This window comes from Pteropus vampyrus, unplaced genomic scaffold (genome assembly GCF_000151845.1).
Source record: "Pteropus vampyrus isolate Shadow unplaced genomic scaffold, Pvam_2.0 Scaffold65, whole genome shotgun sequence".
Classification (NCBI taxonomy): domain Eukaryota; kingdom Metazoa; phylum Chordata; class Mammalia; order Chiroptera; family Pteropodidae; genus Pteropus; species Pteropus vampyrus.
Genome location: NW_011888846.1, coordinates 1,252,855 through 1,264,353, shown reverse-complemented (window position 1 = coordinate 1,264,353; position 11,499 = coordinate 1,252,855). Strand labels below are relative to the sequence as shown.

Here is an 11,499-nt window from a genome sequence, read left to right as displayed (position 1 = left end):
ATGGAAGAAGTAAACTCAAATAAAAAAGACTCCATTCTTTTTGAACCCTCAGTTCAAGCCATGAAGCCAGGAAGTTTTCTTTGGTGGCTCTGATAATGGGTAAGCTTTTCAGGGCGTGAGGCTGAGAATCCAGAGAGGTTTCTAGTCTTGGCTTTGGAAAAGTTCCGGTTTCAGTATCGACATCTGTAAAACAAATGCGTCGGAAGAGTTCACGGGATGCTAAGACACCTTTCCATTCTGCCCGTGTGTCTTCGGGATTCTCATTTCCCTGGTTGTTGTGTCGCCTGAGTTGAGGCCACCATTAGCTTTCACTGCCTCCGGCATCTTCAGCAGTGTTCTTTTCCCTGGCTGCTCATTAAAATCACCCTGAGTCCTAGAAATGCCGATGCCCGGATAGTTGCGGAGACGAGTTAAATCAGAGCTTTTGCAGATGGGGTGCCTTCTTCCTTAGTTTTTAAAGGCTTCCCAAGTGATCCTGCTGTGCAGCCACGGCTGAGATCCATGGATCTTCTGGACTGAGAGGTGAGCCTTTTACCTGGTTGGATTCTTTGGGTTGTGCTTTGATCTCGGGTCCTTGCCGATCCATCTCAGTTTTCTCGCCGGCGATGGTGAAATAACTGGAGCCCCCTGGGTATCCTGGAATTCAGCCTGAGAGAATGGGGTGATTAATTGTTATGTTTCGCGGCACTGACAAACCATTCACCTGTGGCTGCTTCTGGCACACACCCAGCTGCACAGGTACCAGCCTTCTGTAATAAGGGTGATGCTCAGACTGCACAAATGCAGGTCCAGCTAAGGGGTCAGCTTGAGGCTGAGGGACAGAGTGAGTCATGCGGACCCAGGAGGCCCTTGAGCAAATGATTAACGACTCACTGACCTTGCATCTTACTCATTTGCTAACTAACCCTTGTGTATATGAGGGTCGATCCAACTCAACTACTAGCAGATACAGGAATTTCTTCCTCAGTATCCTTAATGGTTTCGCAGAGATGTGGAACTTACAGTAAGTGGTGAGCTGGAACTGGCTGGTCCCAGCTCTTGGGTGTCCATTACACGTATCTTTTCCTAACTCCATGTACATTGATGTCAAGTTCACAGCTTGAAGTTGGCCATGGAGAAAGTATTTACACTCCAAAAATTGGCAAATGCTAACCATCAGGGCTTTTCTTCCTTCGGAGAGGCTCGTTGTTAAGTATTCATTAGTACAACACTTAGCTTACTAAACACCAGATGCAGTCCATCCACTTGTGGAGCAAGTGAGCTGCCTCTCTGTGCTGCCCCGGTCTGCCTTTGGGCGGATCTTCCGCCCTTCAGTCTGAGTCTTACCCTCCAGAATAACTTAGACAACGTCCAAGCCCCTGATCACAAGCTTCCCCTTCAGATATTTGAAAATAGCTGTGAGTCCTCTCGTAAGTCTTCCCTTCCCCAGCTGAGTATCCTTCATGCCGTCCACGCTTCCTCAAGCGGCTTGGAGGCTCAGTAGGCATCTTTGAACACTGGGGTACAGTTGCAAGATTTTCAAAGGAAAACAAAAAATTTCTCCCCGAGATGATCTGTGGACTCTTTCACAAAAGGCTTTTCATTTTCTTTTTGCATTCAGATACCGTCTGACGCCCCATGAAGTGAGTGCCGATACGAAGTAGGGCATGGTCTTGGGTGTGGTTGCTGATTGCAGCCCACATTCTTTTTTCCCTAAAATGCACATTGCTGCCAAAATTCTTGATGGGCTCGAATCCATCAGAATGCCATCAAAATAGAGAGCCTGGTTTCTGAAACAGGTAATTTTCTCACCGCCGTTCTGTTTTCTTCCAGAGGCTTTTAATATTCCCCCTTTCTTTCTTCTCTGTTCTGTACCGTTCAATCATTTGTCTCCTGATCCCCAAGGCTGTGTGTTGAATGACAGCATTTTGAGTCCAGGATTCAGTCAGACACGTAAAGAGGGAATTAAGACTTATCTAGCTGACTGTAACCGAGGCAAAAGGCAGAGGCAGAGGCAGGCCAGCACTGTCTTCATGCCTCCAAGCGGCCGTGCCTGGCCTTTTGGAGTTGGGGCTTGGATGAATCTGGAGCTGACCTTAGTCTTGGTTAACCAAAGTAGCAATAATGTCAACTTCTTGTTAGTCCTTTTATATAGAGAGAGCAGGGACATCGGAGTGAGATGGGAATTCTTCGGTCTGAAAGCAATGCCAGTTCGAATGCAGCTTCAAGATGACATTGAAAGAGTAATGAATGCTCGGGGTCTTTTGTTTTGAGTAACTGAGTCCATTGACCTCCCTACGGAGGCAGTGGACAGTGTGGCAGACAGCAGGTCTTTGGGGTCTCTGCTTTTTTGCTGCGCTTTCTTTGTCTTTCATTCTTTAGGACTTCAGTCTTTAGAAGTAGGCATCATGGCGTTACCATCCTCTTGATAACCAGCGAAAAAGAGAGAGAGAGAGAGAGAGAGAGAGAGAGAGAGAGAGAGAGAGAGAGAAAGGTGTGTGTGTGCGTGTGTGCACGCGCGTGTGTGTGTGTGCGTGTGCGCGCGCGCACGTGTGCATGCGCACAGGACTGCCTGTCAGATGGTGAATTTGAACAGAGGCAGCTGTTGCCATGGCGATGGCAGGTTGCATCCCACCACCATGGAAACCAAAGTTAAAAAACTGATGTTAAAGCTGGAAGTCACATGATTCATTTTTGTTTTGTTTTGTTTTGTTTTAAAAAAAGAAAGGGGTTTGGTTGTTTTTTCGGTCTGATCTTTTTATTTTAAAGACGAGGTTGGGTGGTGAGAAAAATTGCAACACAGAAAGCAATGAGATAATGAAATGGGCCAATGTGAAGTAAGCAGAGCTTCCGCCTCCTTTCTCGACTCGTTAACGGTGCATGTCTCCTGTCATGGGGTGGGACAGGAGGGGACATTTCCAGATGTGCAGTCAGAGGGGCGCACTGATGCCTGTCACATGGGGAAGCCCGGGCGTTTCACCCTCCTGCCGTTTAATGACCCCGCCGTGTGTGGTCCACTCTTTGTGGACCAGCCCAGGACAGAACTGGAAACCTAAAATTACAGGTTGAGAACAGATGTGCAAATGGAGTGAAGGGTGCGACTTGCCCCAAATACAGGGGTTGTCCACACAGGGACAAGTTTAGAGGATTAACGTTGTTTCCAGGAAACTGAAAAATTCGTCTGTAGCCCCTTGGAACCTCCAGGAATACGGTTCCCCATTGATTCCCTCTTGTGGATGAGTCTCCTTTGAGCTTTGCCTTCCTGCCTGGTCAGCCCAGGCTGCGTACCGTGGCTCCAGAGGGAGCCCGTCCAGGAGCATGTGGGCCTCTGGACCAAGGCTCCTAGGACCTCTGCTTACCTCTTCCCTGGGCCTCTCACCTGGAGGGGAGGGGGGTGGTGTGCAGGGGGCGGCGGGGCGGGAAGGAGCCAGCTTGCTGACAGATGGTCTTGGACTTCTTTTTCGTTACCTCCTACTCCCACTCCCTACCAGGATCTGGAGAAAAGGTATAATACCCTTTCAGGAAGGAGCGCTGGCCCCAGGCCTGTTTTAACAGGGCTGGTTTTGATTTTTTCAGTCTTTGAAGGGTTGAAGACTTGCACTCATGGCCTGTGTGGACAAGCCAGGACACAGACATTCCTGTGAGAAGACTGGCCTCTAAGGAGGTGGGGAGCAGACACGCTCTGTGGAGGTGCTGGTGGTGGCTCTCTATCTGTGTCTGGGTTTTAGGTGCAGGGTCCTGTCTCTTCAATATTGTTGGTCTTTCCAGGACAAATGTGTCATTTTCACAGCCCATGCAAGGGGGATATGATCTCAGCAGTATGATCTCACTGCGTTTCCATCAGGGTCTGTAGGAGCTGGAGCCGGACTTCTGTGATGGTTCGACCCCCTGTTCTTAGCCCTGGCCTTGAGTGTGATTAATGTCCCTTCTAATCACTAGGAGAAATTGCATCAGAGTCATCAGCTTCATAAATCCTCCTCTGGGGACTGGTGTTTGGATGTGCTTTCCATATTCCCAGGAGGTACTGGGCCAAATGTCTTTGCTCTCTTCCCGGAGACCCATTACCATAATTTTCTTTTAAACCCTTTATTGCGATGGGTCCTCTTCAGTGTCAGCCCATGGCTGCAGCCAGCCGGCCCACTCCCGGAGAGGCCATGACCACTCACAGATGCTCTCCCCACAGCAGGTGCTGAGAGCTTGATTTAGGAGGATAATGGAAATGACTGTGCGTTTGTGTAGCACCTTACGGGTTTCAAAGGGCTTTCTTGGCTGTGTGTCATTTTGCGTTTTGATCCTTTGGTATTTCTTGGTTCTGCGGGAATGGGTGGCAGCAGGTTCCCCTGACCTGAGTGCTCTAGGCCGGGTGCTTCTTTGCAGTGAGAACCTCGGCTCTGGTTTTCCATCGCCAGGCGGCATTTTCTCCATTGCATCTCAGGTATCGAGGAAATTCTGAGTCGTCTTGTACAAGAAAAGAGGCATGAAAGCCTTGGATACTTGTATTTCACTGTCCTTCATATTTAAAATGTCTCTTTTGGTGTATTGCTTGAGGGAGTCACACTCTAGACGGGACCCTTTGTCTATGACAGTCCTTGAGTCACCGTCCCACTTGTTAGAATGATATTTACGTAAATATCAGGTGAAGGAGAGGTGGAAAGATCTGCACAAAAACACCAAGGCCATCTTCTGAGACTCTTCTGTCTCTTAGAATTAGACATCCACACGCAGGAGGCTGGTATGGAAGGATGGGAAAGGAGACAGGCCTTCCTGTAAGAGAGTATTCTGGGCCTGGGTGAGGAGTGGACGTGGGTACGGGAGGCCGCAGCATGCTTCCCCTGAGACTGTGGGCTATCCTAGACTCCCCAGGAGTTTACAGGAAGTGTCTGAGTGGCCACAGGCTTCTCCCCACAAAAGCACGTTCTCCATTAGGCCTGGAGTTGGAGACAGAGCACAGCGTTCTGTCTGTCTGCCTGTCTCTGGTGGCCCCTTAGCACCTCTGAGCACATTCAGTCTCCCTGCTGTTCTGATGTCACAAGCTCTGAGACCAGGCAGCTGAGAGCAGAGGGAGTCTAAGGGGGTCTCGAGATGCATGTTTTCCCTGGATCACCCCAGGTTTGCTGCCTGCGGCCTAAGTCCTTCCCAGTCCTGTGCCCGAGGGGTGGTGGCAGGGGCAGTTCTGCTGGTTCGGGCAGAGGCAGAGATCAGCTCCCAGGCCAGGCCCTGTGCTCAGCTGACAAGCAGAGCCAGCACCACCACTGGAGGCTGCCAGGCCGTCCTCTCCCTTTCCGCAGCTTCCTGTGCTTCAGGAAGGAAATGAACAAATGGCAGGTATGCAGGCCGAGTAGCGCTGCTCAAATTAGCTGTGTTGCTAAGGAAACAAGTCAACCGTTGGAAGGAAGGAGCTGTGGTTAAAGGAGATAAATCAATAAATGAACCTATTTTTATCATTTCCCTAATGATGGTCTTGAAACTGCTAGACAGGAAAGGGAAAGTTGAGGCGACGGGGGTCCTCGTTAGTGGGCCCAGGGGGAGAGAGGAGCGAAGGGGAGTGTGGGGAGGTTGCCAGGAAAGTTTGTGAGATGAGGCCCCTGTTGAGCAGACAGAGACAGACGAGGAAGAGGAGGTGCTTTTGCAAGTTTCAAAGTACTTTCGTGGCCATTTTCCTTATTCGGTTAGGTCCTTTGTTCTCCTGTATGTGATCCCCTCAGAAATCTTGTGCTTTGTTTTTGTGTTGGTTTGTTTTTTTCCGGAATAAATATAGCCCTAATTGATTTTATAATTATAAATTAATACATGCTCATTATAACACTCAGGCAATGCATAAAGGATTAAAGAAGGAAGTGAAAATAACCCTACTACCCTGAAAAACTCATTATCCCTCTAGCAAGACAAAACTTTTGCCTTTGCTCCTTAAAAAAACCTTTTTTTCACATTAAAGGAATATTCCGTGCACGCTGGTTTCTTTTTTATGAATAGCTAATGTGTATATACAGGATATAGTACAAAAAGTTCAGATGGGGAGGCAGCGTGGAGAAAGTACAGGATATCTTTTGTGAGGATACCTCTGGTTCTGGTCACTTTGTGCTACTCACTTATCGATCGATTGAGCAATTGATTAACTAATAGTCATTGGGTACCCACTGTGTGCTGGACCCCAGGGGTGCAGAGGTGAAGAAGGCAGGCAAAGCCCCTGCCCTCAGCCTCCCACGCCTCAGGGCTCTGTTATCTGTTTGTTTGAGATCTCAGAGGGTAAACAGTCCGGACACCAGGGAGAGATACCGTTCTCTAAAATGTGTTTAGCGTCAGGCACAGAATGTAATAGGAATCGCTGAATTCCTGGGCAGAGGGTGTCAGCGCCCTGGACAGACTTCCATCTGTCCTGTCCCATGAAAGGTGGTATTCTTTGAGGCCTCAGGGACTTGGAGCTTCCTTCGATAGTTCCGAGTCACACCTTTGTCTAGCCTGTAAGGTGCATTTGCTTGACCTGGGGGCCGCCATTGCAGTCCAGGCTCCTCTCCTGGGGCATGGAGCCGCACCTTCGCTCATGCCCGCATTTCATACCGAGTACTGTGTGCCAGGAGCTCTGCTAGGCACGGCCAACGGAGAGGTGAGCAAAACTCTGACCCTGCTTTCAAGGTCTAGCTTTTTTGGGGGAAATAAATATGAGGAGAAATGACAAAATTGCACAATACAGAGACGATGGGACACAGGGAGAAACCGTCACAGACGCGGCGACATTTCAGCTTGATCTTGACATATGACCAGAAAGGAGGCGAAAGGCTGTTGTAGGAGGGAGCAAAAGCACCAAGTGCCCACTCTGTGCTTTTTTAAAGAAGACAAGTGGGCAAGAGGGTAGAGAAAAGGGCCGGCAGGGAGGGCGGCTGGGGCCCAGGCAGGACCGGCTGTCCTTCCTGAGCTCCTGTCCTGAGATTTCTCATTGGCCATCCTTTCTCTGATCCAGTCCACGAATCCGTGCAATTCCGAGTTTCACCTTTTCTTCTGCATCTAAACCTCGCCTCTTAATTGCCCCAGACATGAATTCATCCTGAGTTACAGATGATCTATGAGGCCTAAGGGGACATCCCTTTCAAGGGTGTGTGCATTTGAACAGTTTTCAGAATTTTAAGCCAAAAAATTGCTGCTCTGAATGGGTCTTTAGACATCAGACCATAGACAGAGGATTTGGGTGGGGGAGGAGGTGGGAAGGAGGTCTTCTCAGAATTTGTGAATTACCAAAGCCTCACTTTGAGATTCTAGCCTCCGGAGCCTTAGGTAGCGCCATTCATTGAGACTGCAGGAATTCTCAGCCATCCGGACACCTGGCCAGTCACAGGAAGTCTGGCTTGTCAGCACCCTGCCCTGAGCACCCTGCAGTGGTGATGGCCACACCTTCTTGAGGCTCGCCCCCTGTTACCTGCCAAGCTTCATGTATCTGCATTTGGACTTCTGGGCTATGTGAGCTAAAGATCCTGGCAGGGAGCTATGCACTTCGATGATCTGACTAGGAAAGTACATGCACGTAAGTGGGAGCAGGGGGTGGGGGCCACACAGGGGCTGTAGCAGTCCGAGCAGGGATCACTGGATAGAAGGGCCTGACAGGCAGACAGCCACCAGGACCGCTCTTGCCTACAGATCAGCAACTGGGAGCTCATTTACTTTTAAGGCTGTGGTTATCACTTCAAAATTTTGAGGAGAAGAAGCCTGAACCCCCAAAGCAGTCACTGACCCCAGTCAGACTAATAGGAGCTTGTGCTATTTGCCGCTCGAATGAGAACATGCACGTCCCCAGTCCTGCTTCCCAGGTCACGTGCTATGCTCCTTGGTCCTGCCGAGTAGCTTTCTGAGTGTGCATGGGGCATGGCCAGCCATGGCGAGTGACCAGCTGAGCCCCACAATTTGTCACGCTTTTATTAGGGACAGGGACAGGGCACCAATCGTTTCACTGCCATCAGAGCCACCAGCCTTCCTACCGCTCCTCACCGGGACTGGCAGTGCCAGGGCTTCTCAAATATGTTCCCGTGAACACCATTCCCAAGAGAGACGCTCTGACCACAGGGTTGTGTGGCGAAACGAGCTGGGAACTCTGAGCCCCATCCCCGACCCCGTTTGCAGGAGGCGGTGCCCTCCGCGTGCAACCGCATCACAGGCTCCGAGAAGTCTCACTGCGAGGAAATCTGCTTCACTTTTCTGCACCCCAGCTTTCCCTCATTTCCTGGATCCCCAGGTCCTGGAGCACTGTGTTCCGTGACCTGCGTTTGAGGAATACTGCCCTGGAATGCCTTCGGCTCTGGTGTCATTTGTCAGTGGCCTGCAAGCTTCTCAGCTCCCTTGCCGCACCCATCTCCTAGGCGTGAGCTCAGGGAAGGGCATGGGTTCCTGGCAGCCACTTCCATCATGTTCCCATCTGCATCATCATGGATCTGGGGATCTGCGGGTGCCTGAACCAGGCCCAGGGCGATCTAGCTTATTCAGGGGGCTTAAGGGACACCGAGTTCGCGTGTAGTCTCTGGTTAGTTTGCACTTGCTCTGAACCCCGGGTTAGAGCCTGCGGGGGGAGGGGAGAACGAATCCCCTTTTGATCAGTGGGCACTGGTGTCCTGGTTGGTTGGTGGGAGGGGCTTGTGCTGAGAAATGGGTGTGCAAGCTGGGTGGGCCGTCTGTGATGTGCTGGCGTGTTTAGCTCTCGGGTCCAGCTTGGTACCCAGGGAGACTGCAGGAGGAGGAGTCGCTAGGCATGCTGGGGAACTTCCCAGGTGGTGGGGCTGCACTCGAAGGGGAGGGTTTACGGGAGCAGAGCGGGGTGAGGAGGTAGGGGGCTGGTTCTGAGGTCCTCTGAGCTCCACCCAGTTTGCGCCTCTGATGGCCGAGCTCCACAGGGCAGCAGAGGCCAGCACAGCTGTCCCTAGGGTACGGGTCCTGTGCGAGTGTTGGGGGTGCGTGGGAAGGAAGGATGGCCGGCTGCTGGAGGATGGGCTGTGACTCAGGGATGCACGGGGATGGGGGAGGAGATGGCACTGGCGAACGGGAATGGGCGCGCTCGAGGCTCAGCTGCTGCCAGGCCTCTCGGTCCTGTGGCCTCCCATTCTAGCACCGGGGCCGAGCAGCTGGTCGGCAGCTCATACCTCCCTGCACATACCCGCTCTGCCTGCAGCTGCCCTGTGCCCTGCCCCTCTTCAGAGATGCCCCAGATGCTCATTTGCCATTGGCATTCCCTGGCACAAATGTCACGGTGGGGACAGGGTGGCATCAGGAGCATGTTAGGTTTGGCCTTCCTTCTGGATTCCCTAGGGAGAGCTCTAGGTCCTCCATCCTACACGGCCAGCCCGGACGTGTGGGCAGTCAAGGAGAATGGTCCCCTGTCTTCCCTGCACTTCCCTCCAGATCTGCTGCTCCACTCTCCCGCCTAGATTCTAGACTCTGCCAGAGCACCGGTTGCCGGACAAGGCCAGTGGCAACAGCTGGCTTGTGTTTGTCACAACCGTAGTTAGAGGATAAAATCCAGCACTCAGGATGACTCGACTCCGGAGCTGGCGATTCCCGTCTCTCTCTTGGCTGACGGTCCCCGCACCTGCTTTCCCTGGGCTTGTGGCACAACGTTCCCGCAAGAGTCAGGACGCTGGCCCTAGAATCGTAGTCCTGTTTTTAAAAAAAGGACAGGGAGCCCCCTCACCTGTCTTCAGAAAAACGCAGCAGAAAAAAAAAGCCCGAATGCGTGATTTATTCATTTGTAGTTCAGTTCTTAGAGGCCCCGGCTTGGCTGTCCCGGATTCAGGCGCACGGTGTGTCGGTTTCCCATGGATGTAGACGCTTAGGAGAAGACGAGGTGGGACGCAGCAAGCTTCTCCTGGCCCCATTAAATGTTTTCTGAATTGGATATTTAAATAGAAATGCGCTCCTGTGGAGAAAATTGTTCCTTTTCTGAAGTCCTCCTCAGGTGAGCAGAGGTACTAGGGCAGGGGACTCCAGCTGTGATTCCCAGAGACAGCAACAGCCGGCCACAGCTGGATCCTTGCTGCAGTGTCGTGTGTTGTATGGGTCCGTGGTTTGAAGACTGGGGAGAACAGGGGCCTGCGGTGCCCATGTCTCCTCTTTCCACTTCCCTTTTCAGCCCTAGTTAATTCCCAGCTAAGCCAGTGAATTCACCCCGTGTCCGGAATGTCTAACTACATTATTTACTGGCTCCACTTTTCCTTTGCTGGGAGAAGATGCTTTGGGTTTGGAGCCCAGTCAGAAGTGGATATGGTCTCCCAGGCCGAGGACCATCCACTGCCCTGCCTGCCTGCTCGCTGGGATCAGTCACGCAGACCATGCAGACGCAGTGCGGGCTGATAAAGTTTGTATGTTGATGTGCACAGCCATCTGGGAGGCTGTGTCCCCTCTCTCTTTGGGGAGTCTGTTCCTTAACTCCTCCTTTCCCACGCCATTTGAGTACATGATCCTGGCCACCATCATTGCCAACTGCATCGTCTTGGCCCTGGAGCAGCATCTTCCCGAGGATGACAAGACCCCAATGTCTCGCAGACTGGTATGTACCGCCCTCCTTCTTGTCTTTCTCTCCTCTGTCCTTCTCTTCCCTGGCTCCTTTCTCCTTTGCTCCTCTACCCTGTCCCCTGCCCTCCTTCCCTGCCTTCCAGTTTGTTCTTTGCTGAGGGACAGATTGGTGACAAACCCCATCAGGATTCATAAGGATGAGAAGACTGACCTTTTCTCTCCTGCTCCCAGGAGGTTCCGAGGGCATAGCAAACACCGCATGACAGCCAGACAGGAAGAAAGGGCAGGCACAGGTCCAGCCTCTTCCCTCCCTTCCGAAGGGACCCTTGAAGTGAGGGGAGAGAGGGAGGTGACGGAGAGAGGAGAGAGGGTGCGCGAAGCCTGCGCACGTTCGCGGTCAGCGACTTCTCAGGCGTAGCCTGCGTGTTCTCCGTAGAGAAATGATTCACATGTCTGACGTGTTTCCCCTAAAAAGAGCAAACAAATGGTTTAAAGTTCAGATGTGTGGGTGAGCAGTTCTGGCCTGGTTGCCTAAGGATGAGACCTCTGAGGCATTCGATGTGCACGAAGGCCAGCATGGAAAGGCCACCTCCTTCGGGGCAAAGCCAGCACCGTGGGTCAACTCCGTGGGAAGCAGTCTGGTCCTGGGCGTGACCCCGCACCCGTCCATCTCTGCAGCCGGTCCCCTGGGCTTTCCTTGCTCTGTGCCCTCCACGAGTCCTCCGGTCCCCTCTCTCCCCACCTGTACATGGGCAGATGTCCTGGTGTCCGGTAGGAGAGGAAAGGTCAGCGTGGACGGGGTGGCCGGGCGTGCCTCTGCCTGCGTCTGACTGGCACGGCCCTCCCCTCACCAGCACCTCTGCTCTGCACCTGCAGGAGAAGACGGAACCGTATTTCATTGGGATCTTTTGCTTTGAAGCCGGGATCAAAATCGTGGCCCTGGGGTTCATCTTCCATAAGGGCTCCTACCTTCGCAATGGCTGGAACGTCATGGACTTCATCGTGGTCCTCAGTGGGTGAGTCTTCTCGCCA

The 11,499-nt window shown here is 52.2% G+C and overlaps 1 protein-coding gene across 1 annotated transcript in view; it reads left to right on the top strand.

Moving 5' to 3' along the window:
- Window positions 1–11,499, top strand: part of LOC105292880 (voltage-dependent R-type calcium channel subunit alpha-1E-like) — a 148,304-nt gene that overhangs the window by 16,706 nt on the left and 120,099 nt on the right. Inside the window, exons 3-4 of the mRNA XM_011361272.2 lie at window positions 10,396–10,501; window positions 11,344–11,483. Of these exons, the coding sequence (XP_011359574.1) occupies window positions 10,396–10,501; window positions 11,344–11,483 (246 nt within the window). The remainder of the gene's footprint in view (window positions 1–10,395; window positions 10,502–11,343; window positions 11,484–11,499) is intronic.